At 49.1% G+C, this 21,674-nt stretch overlaps 1 protein-coding gene across 1 annotated transcript in view; it reads right to left on the bottom strand.

Annotated features, from left to right (window-relative positions):
• Window positions 1-9,926: 9,926 nt before the first annotated feature.
• The window catches only part of LOC128700989 (paired box protein Pax-1-like), a 142,351-nt gene continuing 130,603 nt past the window's right edge, over window positions 9,927-21,674 (bottom strand). The window contains exons 2-4 of the mRNA XM_053794525.2: window positions 15,584-15,764; window positions 11,109-11,306; window positions 9,927-10,612 (exon numbers count right to left, since the gene is read on the bottom strand). Of these exons, the coding sequence (XP_053650500.2) occupies window positions 10,060-10,612; window positions 11,109-11,306; window positions 15,584-15,764 (932 nt within the window). The 3' untranslated portion in view covers window positions 9,927-10,059. The remainder of the gene's footprint in view (window positions 10,613-11,108; window positions 11,307-15,583; window positions 15,765-21,674) is intronic.

Below are 21,674 nucleotides of genomic sequence, written 5' to 3'. Positions count from 1 at the left end.
GGGTCAGGCCGGGTCTGTGTGAGTCATGGGGGGTCGGGGTGGGTCGAGATGAGTCAGGGTGGATCAGGGTGGGTCAGGATGGGTCCGAATGGGTCCGGGTGGGTTAGGGTGAGTCAGAGTAGGTCATGGTGGGTCAGGGTGGGTAAAGTGAGACAAAGTGGCTCAGAATGGGTGAGGGTGAGTCAGGGTGAGTCGGGTTGGTCAGAGTGTGTCAGGGTGGGTCTGGGTGGGTCAAGGTGTGTGAAGGTGAGTCAGGGTCGGTTAGGGTGAGTCATGGTGGGTCAGGGTGAGTCATGGTGGGTCAGGGTGAGTCAGGGTGGGTCATGGTGGGTCAGAGTGGGTCAAGGTTGGTCAGGGTGAGTCAGGGTCGGTTAGGTTGAGTCATGGTGGGTCAGGGTGAGTCATGGTGGGTCAGGGTGGGTCAGGGTGGGTCAGGGTGAATCAGGGTGGGTCAGAGTGGGTCAAGGTTGGTCAGGGTGAGTCAAAGTGGGTCATGGTGGGTCAGGGTGGGCCAGGCTGGGTCAGGGTGAGTCATGGTGAGTCAGGATGAGTATCGGTGAGTCAGAGCGAGTCAGAGTGAGCCAAAATGAGTCAGGGTGAGTCAGAATGAGTCAGGGTGAGTCAGAGTGAGTCAGAGTGAGTCAGGGTGAGTCAGAGCGAGTCAGAGTGAGTCAGGGTGAGTCAGCGTGAGTAAGGGTTGGTCAGGGTGAGTCAGAGTGAGTCAGAATGAGTCAGAGTGAGTCAGGGTGGGTCAGGGTGAGTCAAAATGAGTCAAAGTGAGTCAGAGTGGGTCAGGGTGAGTCAAAATGAGTCAGGGTGAGTCAGGGTGGGTCATGGTGAGCCAGAGTGAGTCAAGGTGGGTCAGGGTGAGTCAGGGTGGGTCAGGGGGGTCAGGGTGTGTCAGAGTGAGTCAGGGTGAGCCAAGGTGGGTCATGGTGGGTCAGGGTGGGTCAGGGTGGGTCAGGGTGTGTCAGAGTGAGTCAGGGTGATTCAAGGTGGGTCAGGGTGAGTCAGGATGAGTCTCGGTGAGTCAGAGTGAGTCAGGGTGAGTCAAAATGAGTCAGAGTGAGTCAGGGTGGGTCAGGGTGAGTCAAAGTGAGCCAGGGTGAGTCAAGGTGGGTCATGGTAAGTCAGGGTGTGTCAGAGTGAGTCAGAGTGAGTCAAGGTGGGTCAGGGTGAATCAGGGTGGGTGAGGGTGGGTCAGGTTGTGTCAGAGTGAGTCAGGGTGAGCCAAGGTGGGTCATGGTGGGTCAGGGTGATTCAAGGTGGGTCAGGGTGAGTCAGTATGAGTCTCGGTGAGTCAGAGTGAGTCAGGGTGAGTCAAAATGAGTCAGGGTTAGTCAGAGTGAGTCAGAGTGAGTCAGGGTGAGTCAGAGTGAGTCAGGGTGAGTCAGAGTGAGTCAGAGTGAGTCAGAGTGAGTCAAGGTGAGTCAGAGTGAGTCAGAGTGAGTCAGGGTGGGTTTTGGTGGGTTTTAGTGGGTTTTGGTGGGTCAGGGTGAGTCAGGGTGAGTCAGGGTGAGTCAGGGTGGGTGAGGGTCAGTCTAGGTGTGTCAGGGTGGGTGTGGGTGAGTCAGGGTGAGTCAGGGTGAGTCAGGGTGAGTCAGGGTGAGTCAGAATGGGTCTTGGTGGGTCAGGGTGTGTCAAGGTTGGTCCGGGTGGGTCAGGGTGGGTCAGGGTGGATCTGGGTGTGTCAGGGTGGGTCAGGGTGGGTCAGGGTTGTTCTGGGTGGGTGAGGGTGGGTGAGGGTGCGTGAGGGTGGGTGAGGGTGGGTGAGGGTGGGTGAGGGTGGGTGAGGTTGGGTGAGGGTGGGTGAAAGTGGGTGAGGGTGGGTGAGGGGGGATCAGGGTGGGTCAGGGTGGATATGGGTGGGTCAGTGTGGGTCAGAGTGGGTCAGGATGGGTCAAGGAGGGTCAGGGTGGGTCAGGGTGGGTCAGGATGGGTCAAGGAGGGTCAGGGTGGGCCAGGGTGGGTTAGAGTGGATCTGGGTGGGTCAGGGTGGATCTAGGTGGGTCAGGGTGAGTCAGGGTGGGTCAAGGTGGGTCAGGGTGGGTCTGGTTGGGTCAGGATGGGTTAGGGTGAGTCAGGGTGGGTTACGGTGGGTCAGGGTGGGTCAAGGTGGGTCGGGGTGGGTCAGGGTGGGTCAGTTTGGGTTAGGGTGAGTCAGGGTGGGTTATGGTGGGTCAGGGTGGGTTAAGGTGGATCTGGGTGGGTCAGGGTGGGTCAGGGTGGGTCAGGGTGGGTCGGGGTGGGTCAGAGTGGGTCAGGGTGGGTCAAGGTGGGTCGGGGTGGGTCAGGGTGGGTCAGTTTGGGTTAGGGTGAGTCAGGGTGGGTTATGGTGGGTCAGGGTGGGTCAGGGTGGGTCAGGGTGGGTCAGGGTGGGTCAGGGTGGGTCAGGGTGGGTCAGGGTGGGTCAGGGTGGGTCAGGGTAGGTCAAAGTGGGTCAGGGCGAGTCAGGCTGGGTGAGAGTGAGTCAGGGTGGGTCAGGGTGGGTCAGGGTGGGTCAGGGTGGGTCAGGGTGGGTCAGGGTGGGTCAGGGTGGGCCAGGGTGGGTCAGGGTGGGTCAGGGTGGGTCAAGGTGGGTCAGTGTGGGTGAGGGTGGGTCAGGGTGGGTCAGGGTGGGTCAGGGTGGGCCAGGGTGGGCCAGGGTGAGCCACGGTAAGTCAGGGTAAGCCAGGGTGGGTCAAGGTGGGCCAGGGTGGTTTAGGGTAGGTCAGGGTGGGTCAGAGTGGGCCAGGGTGAGTCAGGGTGGGTCAGGGTTGGTCAGGGTGGTTCAGGGTGGGTCAGGGTGGGTCAGGGTGGGTCAGGGCTAGTCAAGGTGGGTCAGGGTGGGTCAGGGTGGGTCAGGTTAGGTCAGGGTGGGTCAGGGTGGATCAGGGTGGGTCAGGGTGGATCAGGGTGGGTCAGGGTGGGTCAGGGTGGGTCAGGGTGGGTCAGGGTGGGTCAGGGTGGGTCAGGGTGGGTCAGGGTGGGTCAGGGTGGGTCAGGGTGAGTCAGGGTAAGCCAGGGTGGGTCAAGGTGGGCCAGGGTGGTTTAGGGTAGGTCAGGGTGGGTCAGGGTGTGTTAGGGTGGGTCAGGGTTAGTCAGGGTGGGTCAGGGTGAGTCAGGGTGGTTCAGGGTGGGTCAGGGTGGGTCAGGGTGGGTCAGGGCTAGTCAAGGTGGGTCAGGGTGGGTCAGGGTGGGTCAGGGTGGGTCAGGGTGGGTCAGGGTGGGCCCGGGTGGGTCAGGGTGGGTCAGGGTGGGCCAGGGTGGGTGAGGGTGGGTGAGGTGGGTGAGGGTGGGCCATGGTGGGCCAGGGTGGGTCAGGGTGGGTCAGGGTGTGTTAGGGTGGGTCAGAGTGGGTGAGGGTGGGTGAGGGTGGTAGTGAGGGTGGGTCAGTGTGGTAGTGAGGGTGGGTCAGGGTGGTAGTGAGGGTGGGTCAGGGTGGTAGTGAGGGTGGGTCAGGGTGGTAGTGAGGGTGGGTCAGGGTGGTAGTGAGGGTGGGTCAGGGTGGGTTAGGATGGGTCATGGTGGGCCAGTCTGGGTCAAGGTGAGTCAGGATGGGTCAAGGTGGGTGAGGGTGATACTGACATCAAAGACTGAACACTGGCATCACAGACTGGACACTGACATCGCAAACTGGACACTGACATCACAAACTGGACACTGACATCACAGACTGGACACTGACATCACAGACTGGACACTGACATCACAGAATGGACAGTGACATCACAGACTGGACACTGACATCACAGACTGGACAGTGACATCACAAACTGGACACTGACATCACAAACTGGACACTGACATGAGAAACTGGACTCTGACATCACAGACTGGACACTGACATCACAGACTGGACACTGACATCACAGACTAGTTTCTGACATCACAGACTGGACACTGACATCACAAACTGGACTCTGACATCACAGACTGGACACTGACATCACAAACTGGACTCTGACATCACAGACTGGACACTGACATCACAGACTGGACACTGACATCACAGACTAGTCTCTGACATCACAGACTGGACACTGACATCACAAACTGGACTCTGACATCCCAGACTGGAGACTGACATCAGAAACTGAACTCTGACATCACAAACTGGACCCTGGCATCACAAACTGGACAGTGACATCACAGACTGGACAGTGACATCACAGGCTGGACTATGACATCACAGACTGGACAGTGACATCACATACTGGACACTGACATCACAGACTGGTCACTGACCTCACAGACTGGACACTGACCTCATAAACTGGACTCTGACATCACAGACTGGACACTGACATCACAGACTGGACACTGACCTCACAAACTGGACACTGACATCACAGACTGGACACTGACCTCACAGACTGGTCACTGACTTCACAGACTGGAACACTGATCTCACAAACTGGACTCTGACATCACAGACTGGACAGTGACATCACAGACTGGACACTGACTTCACAAACTAGATTCTGACATCACAGACTGGACAGTGACATCACAGACTGGACACTGACCTCACAGACTGGACAGTGACATCACAGACTGGACACTGACCTCACAGACTGGACTCTGACATCACATACTGGACACTGACATCACAGACTAGACACTGACATCACAGACTGGACACTGACCTCACAGACTGGACACTGACATCACAGACTGGACACTGACATCACAGACTGGACCACTGACATCACAGACTGGACACTGACATCACAGACTGGACTCTGACCTCACAGACTGGACACTGACCTCACAGACTGGACACTGACATCACAGACTGGACACTGACATCACAAACTGGACTCTGACATCACAGACTGGACTCTGACCTCACAAACTGGACTCTGGTCTCACAGACTGGACAGTGACATCACAGGCTGGACACTGACCTCGCAGACTGGACTCTGACATCACATACTGGACACTGACCTCAAAGACTGGACACTGACCTCACAGACTGGACACTGACATCACAGACTGGACTCTGACCTCACAGGCTGGACAGTGACATCACAGACTGGACTCTGACATCACAAACTAGACTCTGACATCACAGACTGGACAGTGACATCACATACTGGACAGTGACATCACGGACTAGACAGTGACCTCACAGACTGGACAGTGACATCACAGACTGGACACTGACCTCACAGACTGGACTCTGACATCACATACTGGACACTGACATCACAGACTGGACACTGACATCACAGACTGGACACTGACATCACAGACTGGACACTGGCCTCACAAACTGGACTCTGACATCACAGACTGGACACTGACTTCACAAACTGGACACTGACATCACAGACTGGACACTGACATCACAGACTGGACACTGACATCACAGACTGGACACTGACATCACAGACTGGACACTGACATCACAGACTGGACACTGACATCACAGACTGGACACTGACCTTACAGACTGAACACTGACATCACAGACTGGACACTGAGCTCACAGACTGGACACTGAGCTCACAGACTGGACTCTGACCTCACAGACTGGACTCTGACCTCACAATTTGGACTCTGACATCACAGACTGGACACTGACATCACAGATTGGACTCTGACCTCACAGACTGAACACTGACATCACAGACTGGACACTGAGCTCACAGACTGGACACTGACATCACAAACTGGACTCTGACATTACAGACTGGACTCTGATCTCACAAACTGGACTCTGACATCACAGACTTTACACTGACTTCACAGACTGGACACTGACCTCACAGACTGAACACTGACATCACAAACTGGACTCTGACCTCACAGACTGGACTCTGACCTCACAAACTGGACTCTGACATCACAGACTGGACACTGACATCACAGATTGGACTCTGACCTCACGGACTGAACACTGAACACTGACAGACTGGACACTGGGCTCACAGACTGGACACTGACATCCCAAACTGGACTCTGACATTACAGACTGGACTCTGACCTCACAAACTGGACTCTGACATCACAGACTGGACACTGACCTCACAGACTGGACACTGACATCACAAACTGGACTCTGACATCACACACTGGACTCTGACCTCACAAACTGGACTCTGACATCACAGACTGGACTCTGACATCACAGACTGGTCACTGACATCACAGACTGGAATGAGAATTGAATTTCCATCGTTATATTTTTCCTGTAGCGCTAAACCCGCACGGGTCTGCCTGGGGCCTGCGACTTGGGAAGCCATCAGGTTTGAACGTCCTAGGGAGAGGGAGATTAGCTCCAGTTCCTTGGATCGAAAGCCCTTCACCAGCATCAAGGTACCACCACCCCTTGAAGGCGACCCTGAAGTAAGAACAGGACCTCTGGTTACCTTAACGTCCTTCAGTACTCCACGTTCGTTGACCCTGAAGTAAGTACAGGACCTCTGGCTACCTTAAGGTCCTTCAGTACTCCACGTTCGTGGATCTGAATTAAGTACAGGACCTCTGGTTACCTTAACGTCCTTCAGTACTCCACGTTCGTTGACCTTGAAGTAAGTACAGGACCTCTAGCTACCTTAAGGTCCTTCAGTACTCCACGTTCGTGGATCTGAATTAAGTACAGGACCTCTGGCTACCTTAAGGTCCTTAGAGTCCTTCAGTACTCCACGTTCGTTGACCTTGAAGTAAGTACAGGACCTCTAGCTACCTTAAGGTCCTTAGAGTCCTTCAGTACTCCACGTTCGTTGACCTTGAAGTAAGTACAGGACCTCTAGCTACCTTAAGGTCCTTAGAGTCCTTCAGTACTCCACATTCGTCGGCTTGAAAGAAGTACAGAACCTTCCAAGTTCTTGAACTTACGGACCTTCCAGACCCGCTGGAAGCGCCTGATCCTTCTCTAAGTTCTAACTGACCTTTTCAAGAACGAGGACAAAAGGAAAGTACTCAATAGTATCAAAGATTTTTATTGTACTCAGGGTTACTTTTGTTTACATCTAGCGTTACAGTGTTACGTGATACATCAGTGGATGTATCCTCAATGATACACGTGTATACTATGTATTATTAACACATAGACACAGCTGTAGTGAATAGATTTTCCTAGCTCTTCTTAGAGACACTTTGATCAAAGAAGAGCCCAAATATTGTTAGAAATAGAGCAACATGTTTATGATTAGAGCTGTGCTTTGCAACATGGCGTATCGTGGGCTATGTTTGAAACACAACATAGCCACGTATGCAGTATATGTCAAGAGGTCATGTTGCAAATTATGATTCTTTGACAGGCTTGTTGCATATGGACAGGTGTGTGTGTGTGTGTGTGTGTGTACACATGGCCCACATCTGCTATCATTGATCAGTGGTCTAATATAGAGAACCTCAACATGGCCCACACCTGATATCATATTCCCATGGCCCACATCTGCTATCATTGATCAGTGGTCTAATATTGAGGACCTCAACATGGCCCACACCTGATATCATCATGGCCCATTGCTATCATTGATCAGTGGTCTAATATTGAGGACCTCAACATGGCCCACACCTGATATCATATTCCCATGGCCCACATCTGCTATCATTGATCAGTGGTCTAATATTGAGGACCTCAACATGGCCCACACCTGATATCATATTCCCATGGCCCACATCTGCTATCATTGATCCCCATGGCCACACTGATATCACCATGGGCCACACCTTATCAGCTATAGAAGCTATAATATAAAAATCAACAGTATACAGTATACAGCATACAGCGTGTGTATACAGTGAACTCCGTATTCTGTATATACGCTGTATAAGGCACGGTCATGTATATACATTATATTATATCCTGTTTAAACAGTAAGTAAACAAAATAAGAGGGGATTACTGTTGCTGCTGTTACTGCTGTTGCTCTAGTATCAACAGTAGTATACTAAAACAGACAAAAAAACAAACACAGACACACACATACAAGGAGCTGTGACTCGACCCCCTGTAACCACGAATAGTCGAGTACACACACACACACACACACACATATGGACAACCACTAAACCCGTAAGGGCCATACATTGCCTGTGGGGTAGGAATGAAAGGTAACCATCTTTGACGAGAGGATTCTACAGATCCACATAGTATAAAAACATTACCATAGCCACCCCTTAAAATCAGAGAGACATTTCCACAAAACTAACGTTTTTCTCTCGACGTTTCAATTATTTTCACCTACGATTTAAGCTTCACAATTATTGCTACGATGTTCTTTGAGGGGGTTAAATTAAGCTTAATTAATAGCGACACCATGCCTAAGGGTATAGGTGCCTGATTTAGGGTCAATTATTGCTTGTGGCTAGGCCTGGGGATTGGTCCCAATTATTGTGCCTTAATTAAACACTAAAGAAGGGAGCCAAGGCCGGGCCACCACTTGGAAAAGGCCCGGGCCGGGAGAATACCGGCTACATAAATAATGATGGTTCCCGAGCTTTGATAAGGTTAAATTTGCTGTAGCCCCCTTGGGGCGGGGATGACAGACCAGAGAGGCCTAGCTTGTGACTAGGCCTAGGGACAGTTGGTCCCAAAGATGAGGAGGTACTTGTGCCTCCTCCCATGGGAGACTTAAATCTGAGAAGCCACGACCACTTTACCGAAGAGTAACTTAAGTAAACGTTCATAACACCACGTTCTTAGTGTCAACATCACTTTATTGACGTTCTTGGGACATAATATGGTAGAAACGCTCACTATATAGCACCACAGTCACTTTACTGACGTTCTTGAGACGTAATATAGCAAGAACCTTCACTGTACTGACGTTCTTGAGACGTAATATAGCAAGAACCTTCACTGTACTGACGTACTTGAGACGTAATATAGCAAGAACCTTCACTGTACTGACGTTCTTGAGACGTAATATAGCAAGAACCTTCACTGTACTGACGTTCTTGAGACGTAATATAGCAAGAACCTTCACTGTACTGACGTTCTTGAGACGTAATATAGCAAGAACCTTCACTGTACTGACGTTCTTAAGACGTAATATAGCAAGAACCTTCACTGTATTGACGTACTTGAGACGTAATATAGCAAGAACCTTCACTGTACTGACGTTCTTAAGACGTAATATAGCAAGAACCTTCACTGTATTAACGTTCTTAAGACGTAATATAGCAAGAACCTTCACTGTACTGACGTTCTTAAGACGTAATATAGCAAGAACCTTCACTGTACTGACGTTCTTGAGACGTAATATAGCAAGAACCTTCACTGTACTGACGTTCTTAAGACGTAATATAGCAAGAACCTTCACTGTACTGACGTTCTTAAGACGTAATATAGCAAGAACCTTCACTGTACTGACGTTCTTAAGACGTAATATAGCAAGAACCTTCACTGTACTGACGTTCTTGTAAGAGAATGAGACAGTAGAGGTAGGTAAGTACTGCTGCTTCTATCTGAGAGTACTTCTGAGAACTTTCTGGTTATTTAAGAGCATTTTGGGCACCTTGAAGGCATTTTGGGCACTTTATAAGCTTTCTGGGTGCATTTCGGGAACTTTGAAAGCATTTTTGGCACGTTGAAGCCTGTTTGGGCACTCTGAAGTGTATTTTGGGCACTTTGAAGGCATTTTGGGCACTTTGAAGGTATTTTCGGGTTCATTTTGGGCACTTTGAAGGTATTTTCGGGTTCATTTTGGGCACTTTGAAGGTATTTTCGGGTTCATTTTGGGCACTTTGAAGGTATTTTCGGGTTCATTTTGGGCACTTTGAAGGTATTTTCGGGTTCATTTTGGGCACTTTGAAGGCATTCTGAGGGCATTTTGGGCACTTTGAAGGTTTTCTGAGGGCATTTTGGGAACTTTGAAGGGTTTCTGAGGGAATTTTGGGCAATTTGAAGGGTTTCTGAGGGAATTTTGGGCACTTTGAAGGGTTTCTGAGGGAATTTTGGGCACTTTGAAGGCTTTCTGAATGCATTTTGGGCACTTTGAAGGCTTTCTGAGGGCATTCTGGGCACTTTGAAGGCTTTCTGACGGCATTTTGGGCACTTTGAAGGCTTTATGAGGGCATTTTGGGCACTTTGAAGGTATTTCGAGTTCATTTTGGGCACCTGTTAGAGGGTAGCAGTCTGGGGTGGCAGTCCGGACCCGCCCATCATGCTCAACGGGTTACCAAAACCGTTCTGGAGACCGTTTATCCCGTTGTGGATGCCGTTTGGGAGAGGCGAATGGGGGAAGGTGGAGGGGAGGGGGTTATGTGGTAGGGGGGATGCGGTCTGGGACCCGCAGGTCTGAAGATACATGTAGTAGTTATTGTGGTCTTGTATGTAGGGGGTCCTGGGGAGACCAGTCATGTTGACATGACCCAGGAGGTCCGAGACCGTGTGGGGGGAGGGCCAGTGCGGCCGCATGCCGCATGCGGCGGCACTGGGGACGGGCGGGGAGGGGGTGGTGGAGGTCTTGCCGCATGTGGCGGTGGCTGGAGGCGCCATGGTGGCCGCCTGCGGCATGCTGGGAGGCGCCATGGAGGTGTAGGCCGCAGCTGCGGCGGTGTAGGCAGCGGCTGCAGGGTACAGGGTGTTGTAAAGGGAGGATGCCGCATGCTTCACCTCATAGTGTGCCTGACTGCCAAGATGGTGTACGCTGCCGATCTTGTTTCTCAGAATCCTGCAGAGAGAATCATACATCAACATCCATACACATTAACCACTCTTACAATATACACATTATTAATCCCAGAAGGTCAGATAATACTTAAATACACAGGGAGAGAATTTACCCTCCAATACCATGTGCTGGAACTATCTAAAAGTTGTTTATTGAACTTTAAAGGTGTTTTTATGGACATTAAATATACTGGGAGAGAATTTACCCTCCAATACCATGTGCTGGAACTATCTAAAAGTTGTTTATTGAACTTTAAAGGTGTTTTTATGGACATTAAATATACTGGGAGAGAACTTACCCTCCAATACCATGTGCTGGAACTATCTAAAAGTTGTTTATTGAACTTTAAAGGTGTTTTTATGGACATTAAATATACTGGGAGAGAATTTACCCTCCAATACCATGTACTGGCATTGGTATCTAAGTTACGTCTCACTCAGTGTAGAGTTTTACCCAGCCATGAGTGAAGCACTGCCCCCTATGTCCTGCCACTTACCTGGATATAGAGGACACACTGGGTACATTGTACTTGTCGCATACACCGTCCTTCAACAGTCGTTCTCGGATCTCCCAAGCGAAGATCCCTGGATCCTTCTGCTTGAGATCCTTGATGTAACTGACCACCTTAGGCGTTGTCACCCTGGGTTTGGACCCTCCTATAGCACCTGGCAGGATCGAACCCGTCTCGTTGTACCTACGAGGAGATACAGAGATAAAGAGAGAGGGTTAGATCCTGCGACAGCCTATTGGAGGTGTGGATCTAGTCTCGTGCCTATGTAGGAGAGAGAGAGAGAGAGAGAGAGAGAGAGAGAGAGAGAGAGAGAGAGAGAGAGAGAGAGAGAGAGAGAGAGAGAGAGAGAGAGAGAGAGAGAGAGAGAGAGAGAGAGAGAGAGAGAGAGACCGGCCAGCCCTTTGCTTTCAGCTGACAGCCTCCGACTCCAGTGCTGATCTTCAAGGTGATGCTGACAGCTAAGAGGCTGTCTTCACTAGACATATCGTTATTAATCTGCAACAAGAAGGCATCTCTTACCGGCAGTATGTGAGGAAACCCACGGATCAGCCTTGGTGGCTTTGTTGAGAGGCTGCTACTGCTAGTACCCACCTTGCTAGTACCCACCTTGCTAGTACCCACCTTGCTAGTACCCACATTGCTAGTACCCACATTGTTAGTACCCACTTTGTTAGTACCCACCTTGTTAGTACCCACCTTGTTAGTACCCACCTTGTTAGTACCCACCTTGTTAGTACCCACCTTGCTAGTACCCACATTGTTAGTACCCACCTTGTTAGTACCCACCTTGCTAGTACCCACCTTGTTAGTACCCACCTTGTTAGTACCCACCTTGTTAGTACTCACCTTGTTAGTACCCACCTTGCTAGTACCCACCTTGCTAGTACCCACCTTGCTAGTACCCACCTTGCTAGTACTCACCTTGTTAATACCCACCTTGTTAGTACCCACCATGCTAGGACCCACCATGCTAGGACCCACTTTGTTAGTACCCACCTTGCTAGTACCCACCTTGCTAATAACCATCTTGTTAGTACCCACCTTGTTAGTACCCACCTTGCTAGAACCCACCTTGTTAGTACCCACCTTGTTAGTACCCACCTTGTTAGTACTCACCTTGTTAGTACCCACCTTGCTAGTACCCACCTTGCTAGTACCAACCTTGCTACTACCCACCTTGCTAGTACTCACCTTGTTAATACCCACCTTGTTAGTACCCACCATGCTAGGACCCACCATGCTAGGACCCACTTTGTTAGTACCCACCTTGCTAGTACCCACCTTGCTAATAACCATCTTGTTAGTACCCACCTTGTTAGTACCCACCTTGCTAGTACCCACCTTGTTAGTACCCACCTTGTTAGTACCCACCTTGTTAGTACTCACCTTGTTAGTACCCACCTTGCTAGTACCCACCTTGCTAGTACCCACCTTGCTAGTACCCACCTTGCTAGTACCCACCTTGTTAATACCCACCTTGTTAGTACCCACCATGCTAGGACCCACCATGCTAGGACCCACTTTGTTAGTACCCACCTTGCTAGTACCCACCTTGCTAATAACCTTCTTGTTAGTACCCACCTTGCTAGTACCCACCTTGCTAGTACCCACCATGCTAGTACCCACCTTGTTAGTACCCACCTTGTTAGTAAACACCTTGCTAGTGCCCAACTTGCTAGTACCCACCTTGTTAGTACCCACCTTGCTAGTACCCACCTTGTTAGTACCCACCTTGTTAGTACCCACCTTGCTAGGACCCACCTTGTTAGGACCCACCTTGCTAGGACCCACCATGCTGGGACCCACCTTGCTAGGACCCACCTTACTAGGACCCACCTTGTTAGGACCCACCTTGCTAGTACCCACCATGCTAAGACCCCACCTTGCTAGGACCCACCTTGTTAGGACCCACCTTGCTAGGACCCACCATGCTAGGACCCACCTTGCTAAGACCCATCTTGCTAGGGCCCACCATGCTAGTACCCACTATGCTAGGACCCACCTTGCTAGGACCTGCCTTGGTAGGACCCACCTTGATAGGACCCACCATATTAGTACCCACCATGCAAGGACCCACCTTGCTAGGACCCACCTTGCTAGGACCCACCTTACTAGGACCCACCTTGCTAGGACCCACCATGCTAGTACCCACCATGCTAGGACCCACCTTGCTAGGACCCACCATGCTAGTACCCACCATGCTAGGACCCACCTTGCTAGGACCCACCTTGCTAGAACCCACTTTGATAGGATCCACCTTGCTAGGACCCACCTTGTTAGGACCCACCTTGCTAGGACCTACCTTGCTAGTACCCACCTTGCTAGTACCCACCTTGTTAGTACCCACCTTGTTAGTAAACACCTTGCTAGTGCCCACCTTGTTAGTACCCACCTTGTTAGTACCCACCTTGCTAGTATCCACCTTGTTAGTACCCACCTTGTTAGTACCCACCTTGCTAGGACCCACCTTGTTAGGACCCACCTTGCTAGGACCCACCATGCTAGGACCCACCTTGCTAGGACCTGCCTTGCTGGGACCCACCTTGCTAGGACCCACCATGTTAGTACCCACCATGCTAGGACCCACCTTGCTAGGACCTGCCTTGGTAGGACCCACCTTGATAGGACCCACCATGGTAGGACCCACAAGGTGTAGGACCCACCATAGTACCCACCATGCTTGGACCCACCTTGCTAGGACCCACCTTGCTAGGACCCACCTTGCTAGGACCCACCTTACTAGGTCCCACCTTGCTAGGACCCACCATGCTAGTACCCACCATGTTAGGACCCACCATGCTAGGACCCACCTTGCTAGGACCCACCTTGCTAGAACCCACTTTGATGGGACCCACCTTGCTAGGACCCACCTTGCTAGGACCCACCTTGCTAGGACCTACCTTGCTAGTACCCACCTTGCTAGTACCCACCTTGCTAGGACCCACCTTGCTAGGACCCACCATGCTAGTACCCACCATACTAGGACCCACCTTGCTAGGACCCACCTTGCTGGGACCCACCTTGCTGGGACCCACCTTGCTGGGACCCACCTTGCTAGGACCCACCTTGCTAGGACCCACCTTGCTAGGACCCACCTTGCTAGGACCCACCTTGCTAGGACCCACCTTGCTAGTACCCACCATGCTAGGACCCACCTTGCTAGGACCCACCTTGCTAGTACCCACCATGCTAGGACCCACCTTGCTAGGACCTGCCTTGCTAGGACCCACCTTGCTAGGACCCACCATGTTAGTACCCATCATGCTAGGACCCACCTTGCTAGAACCCACTTTGATGGGACCCACCTTGCTAGGACCCACCTTGCTAGGACCCACCTTGCTAGGACCTACCTTGCTAGTACCCACCTTGCTAGTACCCACCTTGCTAGGACCCACCTTGCTAGGACCCACCATGCTAGTACCCACCATACTAGGACCCACCTTGCTAGGACCCACCTTGCTGGGACCCACCTTGCTAGGACCCACCTTGCTGGGACCCACCTTGCTAGGACCCACCTTGCTAGGACCCACCTTGCTAGGACCCACCTTGCTAGGACCCACCTTGCTAGGACCCACCTTGCTAGTACCCACCATGCTAGGACCCACCTTGCTAGGACCCACCTTGCTAGTACCCACCATGCTAGGACCCACCTTGCTAGGACCTGCCTTGCTAGGACCCACCTTGCTAGGACCCACCATGTTAGTACCCACCATGCTAGGACCCACCTTGCTAGGACCCACCTTGCTAGGACCCACCATGCTAGTACCCACCATGCTAGGACCCACCTTGCTAGGACCCACCTTGCTAGGACCCACCTTGCTGGGACCCACCTTGTTAATTCCCACCTTGTTAGTAAACACCTTGCTAGGACTCACCATGCTGGGACCCACCTTGCTAGTACTCACCTTGCTAGGACCCACCTTGTTAGGACCCACCTTGTTAGGACCCACCATGCTAGGACCCACATTGCTAGGACTCACCTTGCTAGGACCCACCTTGTTAGGACCCACCTTGCTAGTACCCACCTTGCTAGGACCCACCATGCTAGGACCCACCTTGCTAGGACCCACCTTGATAGGACCCACCATGCTAGTAAATACCATGCTAGGACCCACTTTGCTAGGACCCACCTTGCTAGGACCCACCTTGCTAGGACCCACCTTGCTATGACCCACCTTGCTGGGACCCACCTTGCTAGTACCCACCATACTAGGACCCACCTTGCTAGGACCCACCTTGCTGGGACCCACCTTGCTAGGACCCACCTTGCTAGGACCCACCTTGCTAGGACCCACCTTGCTAGGACCCACCTTGCTAGGACCCACCTTGCTAGGACCCACCTTGCTGGGACCCACCTTGCTAGTACCCACCATGCTAGGACCCACCTTGCTAGGACCCACCTTGCTGGGACCCACCTTGCTAGTACCCACCATGCTAGGACCCACCTTGCTATGACCCACCTTGCTAGGATCTTGGAGACACATCCATGGGAGACTCTCAGCTGACGGGAGATGTCACAAGGGCGTATGCCCAGCCCCGCCAGTTCAATAATGCGCATGCGTATGTGATTGGGCAGGGGGCGGCCGTTGACAAATACGCCTCCCAGCTGGTTCACTTCCCCGTATTGCTGGATCTGAGGGTCTGGAAATACACGGAGTTAGCCGTGCCATCTTTCTGCGTGGTTGTTTGTGCGTTGCGGATGGCTTTAGCGGAGAAAATTGGGGAAAAGTGGGTTTTTTGGGGGTCAGGAGGGGATAAAGTGGAGGGTCGCCATTTTGGTTTGGGGGATACGGAGGTAATAATAATAATAATTATTACAAGCCAGGAGTCCCAAAAACCTGTTATCCTGGGGGTAAAGGGAGCAAAATAAACACAGCAGAAAACTTTTTATATATATTAACCTTCACCAATTTAGAATAGAAGTATGTACACTATATACACTATGTACAGTGACAGGTATTAGTGCACTCCGCTTCAACCAGCTCTAGAATGGGAATGACAAGGGCAGACAGGTGTGTGGTAGCCACAACACCTCTATGATTGCCACAGCCATCTTATTGGCAGGAACCTGGCTACTGTTGAACGACGGGGCCCCATCATCAACCCTCAGTCACCTGGTTCACTGGTTGGGGGAGATAGCCTGTATGAGGGTGTGTACATGCGCCGAATAAACGTTATGTACTCTTTGCATCCCACAATAATAATAATAATAATGATAATAATAATAATAATAATAATTAATATAATAATTAATATAATAATTAATATAATAATAATAATTAATATAATAATTAATATAATAATAATAATTAATATAATAATAATAATTAATATAATAATTATAACAATAAAAATAATAATAATAATTAATATAATAACAATAATAATATTGATAATAATAATTAATGTAATAATAATAATATTAATAATAATACTAATAATAATAATAATAATAATAATAATAATAATAATAATAATAATAATAATAATAATAATAATTATGATAATAATACTAATACTACTACTACTAATAATAATGATAATAATAATATTAACATCACTACTACTACTATTAATTATAATAATTTATATCTTAATATGTACACAAAATATCTATATAATAGTGATAAAGTAAGTAGAAGTCAGCGCCGCGGCTGAAGAATCGGACGTGGTGGACCAGACTAACATATGGCACATACCTGCCCTTCTCTCACCCCAAATTACTCCATTTCTCCTCATTTCCTCATCCTCTCCATCATTTCTCGGATAATTCAGAGATTTATCTTGCTAAAAAGTCGATTTTTATTTGAGAAAGGCTTTTAATATACGTGTTTAGAGCGAAATATATATGGTAAATAGGCTGGAAATGGCGGCCATGTTTGGTGGCCTCCGGGTTAAAGGGTTCACATATTTGGGGTATTTTAAGGGGTTAGCAGGGACGTCTTGCCTCTTTCACCCTTCCATTACCTCCCCAAGGGTTTAACCTTAATAATGGGTAGGGTAGGGAGGGGCAGGAGGCCGCACACAGGAAGATATTTGAGGGCAAATATGTGTTTGGTTCAAGGAAGGACAACGAGCCTATAATCTCCGCTACTTTCTTGCCGTTGAAGGTTTTTGATCCCAGGAATGGGAGCTTCCCTCCCACCCATTACCATTAATATTACTCACCCATTACCATTAATATTACTCACCCATTACCATTAATATTACCCACCCATTACCATTAATATTACCCATCCATTACCATTAATATTACCCATCCATTACCATTAATATTACCCACCCATTACCATTAATATTACCCATCCATTACCATTAATATTACCCATCCATTACCATTAATATTACCCACCCATTACCATTAATATTACCCACCCATTACCATTAATATTACCCACCCATTACCATTAATATTACCCATCCATTACCATTAATATTACCCACCCATTACCATTAATATTACCCATCCATTACCATTAATATTACCCATCCATTACCATTAATATTACCCACCCATTACCATTAATATTACCCACCCATTACCATTAATATCACCCACCCATTACCATTAATATTACCCACCCATTACCATTAATATCACCCACCCATTACCATTAATATTACCCACCCATTACCATTAATATTACCCATCCATTACCATTAATATTACCCACCCATTACCATTAATATTACCCACCCATTACCATTAATATTACCCACCCATTACCATTAATATTACCCACCCATTACCATTAATATTACCCATCCATTACCATTAATATTACCCATCCATTACCATTAATATTACCCATCCATTACCATTAATATTACCCACCCATTACCATTAATATTACCCACCCATTACCATTAATATTACCCACCCATTACCATTAATATTACCCACCCATTACCATTAATATCACCCACCCATTACCATTAATATTACCCACCCATTACCATTAATATTACCCATCCATTACCATTAATATTACCCATCCATTACCATTAATATTACCCACCCATTACCATTAATATTACCCACCCATTACCATTAACCTCTGCTATACTGTGTACGTACACACCAGCAGATGGCTGGTGTGTAGTAACACTGCCAGACCTACAATGATGTACTAGCCAGCTGTCAGACGTATGACAACTCACTAATATTCTGCCAGACGTACGACAACTCACTAATATTCTGCCAGACGTACGACAACTCACTAATATTCTGCCAGACGTACGACAACTCACTAATATTCTGCCAAACGTACGACAACTCACTAATATTCTGCCAGACGTACGACAACTCACTAATATTTTGCCAGACGCACGACAACTCACTAATATTCTACCAGACGTACGACAACTCACTAATATTCTGCCAGACGTACGACAACTCACTAATATTCTGCCAGACGTACGACAACTCACTAATATTTTGCCAGACGTACGACAACTCACTAATATTCTGCCAGACGTATGACAACTCACTAATATTCTGCAACACGTACGAGAACTCATTAACATTCTGCCTGATGTATGATACACTGGTTGTCTGCCAGACGCACGACGATTTGTTACTTTGTTTCTAGCTGTACGACAGCCCATCAAGTACCTGCCAGGCATACGATGATTCATTAATTTGTTGCCAGAACACGATAACGTAATAATTATGGGATAGTTGGCAGCTCTGTCTTGAGTGTTGTATCAGCTTGCTGCTAGATGTACGACATTGCATCAAGTGGCTGCCAGATGTACGACGTTACATGAACCACCTACCAGAAGAAAGATAATACAGTGCAGGTGCTGCCAGATGTACGACAGTGCATCATGTGGCTGCCAGATGTAAGACGTTACATGAACTGGCTGCCAGAAGTAAAATAATACTGTGCCGGTGCTGCCAGATGTACGACAATACATCAAGTGGCTGCCAGATGTACGACCTTACATGAACAGGTTGCCAGAAGTAAGATAATACAGTGCAGGTGCTGCCAGATGTACGACAATATAGGCCAGAGTTGCTAAATACCTCCTTAGACATAATTGTTCTTCCAGACGTAAGATGTTTAATTTGTATGTATATATATATATATATATATATATATATATATATATATATATATATATATATATATATATATATATATATATATATATATATATATATATATATATATATATATATATATATATATATATATGTGTGTGTGTGTGTGTGTGTGTGTGTGTGTGTGTGTGTGTGTGTCTCTCTCTCTCACACAAGTCTTGGCACTGGTTCTCAACATTTAAGAACCATTACTCACAGACGACACTCACTCTAATTAACTTTATTATCACTAAGTCGTATCTATTACACCAGCGTTTGTTTGGTTTAAAGTCTATCTACTACACGATGCTTGGTATGTTAGGTTTAAAGTCTGTTATACAATGCTTGGTATACCTGGAAGGTGTTCTGGGGGTCAGCGCCCCCGCGGGACGGTCCATGACCAGGTCTGGTAGTGGACCAGGACCTGATCAATCAGGTTGTTACTGCTGGTCGCACGGAAAGCAACGTAGGAACCACAACCTGGCTGGTCAGGTACTGTGTGTCTGTCCAGCTCGCTCTTGAAGACAACCAGAAGTCTTGAAGACAACCAGGGGTCTTGAAGACAACCAGGGGTCTTGAAGACAGCCAGGAGTCTTGAAGACAACCAGGGGTCTTGAAGACAACCAGGGGTCTTGAAGACAGCCAGGAGTCTTGAAGACAACCAGGGGTCTTGAAGACAACCAGGGGTCTTGAAGACAGCCAGGAGTCTTGAAGACAACCAGGGGTCTTGAAGACAACCAGGGGTCTTGAAGACAACCAGGGGTCTTGAAGACAACCAGGGGTCTTGAAGACAACCATGGGTCTTGAAGACAACCAGGGGTCTTGAAGACAACCAGGGGTCTTGAAGACAACCAGGGGTCTTGAAGACAACCAGGGGTCTTGAAGACAACCAGGGGTCTTGAAGACAACCAGGGGTCTTGAAGACAACCATGGGTCCTGAAGACAACCAGGGGTCTTGAAGACAACCATGGGTCTTGAAGACAACCATGGGTCTTGAAGACAACCAAGGGTCTTGAAGACAGCCAGAGGTCTTGAAGACAACCAGGGGTCTTGAAGACAACCAGGGGTCTTGAAGACAACCAGGGGTCTTGAAGACAACCAAGGGTCTTGAAGACAGCCAGGGGTCTTGAAGACAACCAGGGGTCTTGAAGACAACCAGTGGTCTTGAAGACAGCCAGGGGTCTTGAAGACAACCAGGGGTCTTGAAGACAACCAGGGGTCTTGAGGACAACCAGGGGTCTTGAAGACAGCCAGGGGTCTTGAAGACAACTAGGGGTCTTGAAGACAACCAGGAGTCTGGAAGACAACCAAGGGTCTTGAAGACAACTAGGGGTCTGGAAGACAACCAGGGGTCTTGAAGGCAACCAGGGGTCTTGAAGACAACCAGGGGTCTTGAAGACAACCAAGGGTCTTGAAGACAGCCAGGGGTCTTAAGACAATCAAGGGTCTTGAAGACAGCCAGGGGTCTTGAGGACAGCCAGAGGTCTTGAAGACAACCATGGGTCTTGAAGACAACCAGGGGTCTTGAAGACAGCCAGGGGTCTTGAAGACAGCCAGGGGTCTTGAGGATAGCCAGAGGTCTTGAAGACAACCATGGGTCTTTAAGACAACCATGGGTCTTGAAGACAACCAGGGGTCTTGAAGACAACCAGGGGTCTTGAAGACAACCATGGGTCTTGAAGACAACCATGGGTCTTGAAGACAACCAGGAGTCTTGAAGACAACCAGGGGTCTTGAAGACAACCAGGGGTTTTGAAGACAACCAAGGGTCTTGAAGACAACCATGGGTCTTGAAGACAACCATGGGTCTTGAAGACAACCAGGGGTCTTGAAGACAACCAGGGGTCTTGAAGACAACCAGGGGTTTTGAAGACAACCAGGGGTCTTGAAGACAACCAGGGGTCTTGAAGACAACCAGGGGTCTTGAAGACAACCATGGGTCTTGAAGACAACCAGGGGTTTTGAAGACAACCAGGGGTCTTGAAGACAACCAGGGGTCTTGAAGACAACCAGGGGTCTTGAAGACAACCAGGGGTCTTGAAGACAACCAGGGGTCTTGAAGACAACCATGGGTCTTGAAGACAACCAGGGGTCTTGAAGACAACCATGGGTCTTTCAGACAACCAGGGGTCTTGAAGACAACCAGGGGTCTTGAAGACAACCAGGGGTCTTGAAGACAACCAGGGGTCTTGAAGACAACCAGGGGTCTTGAAGACAACCAGGGGCCTTGAAGACAACCAGGGGTCTTGAAGACAACCAGGGGCCTTGAAGACAACCAGGGGTCTTGAAGACAACCAGGGGCCTTGAAGACAACCATGGATCTTGAAGACAACCAGGGATCTTGAAGACAACCAGGGGCCTTGAAGACAACCAGGGGTCTTGAAGACAACCAGGGATCTTGAAGACAACCAGGAGTCTTGAAGACAACCAGGGGCCTTGAAGACAACCAGGGGTCTTGAAGACAA

This window comes from Cherax quadricarinatus, unplaced genomic scaffold (genome assembly GCF_038502225.1).
Source record: "Cherax quadricarinatus isolate ZL_2023a unplaced genomic scaffold, ASM3850222v1 Contig37, whole genome shotgun sequence".
NCBI lineage: Eukaryota > Metazoa > Arthropoda > Malacostraca > Decapoda > Parastacidae > Cherax > Cherax quadricarinatus.
Note: the sequence above shows the minus strand (reverse complement) of the source record. Positions and strands in the feature narration are given on the sequence as shown.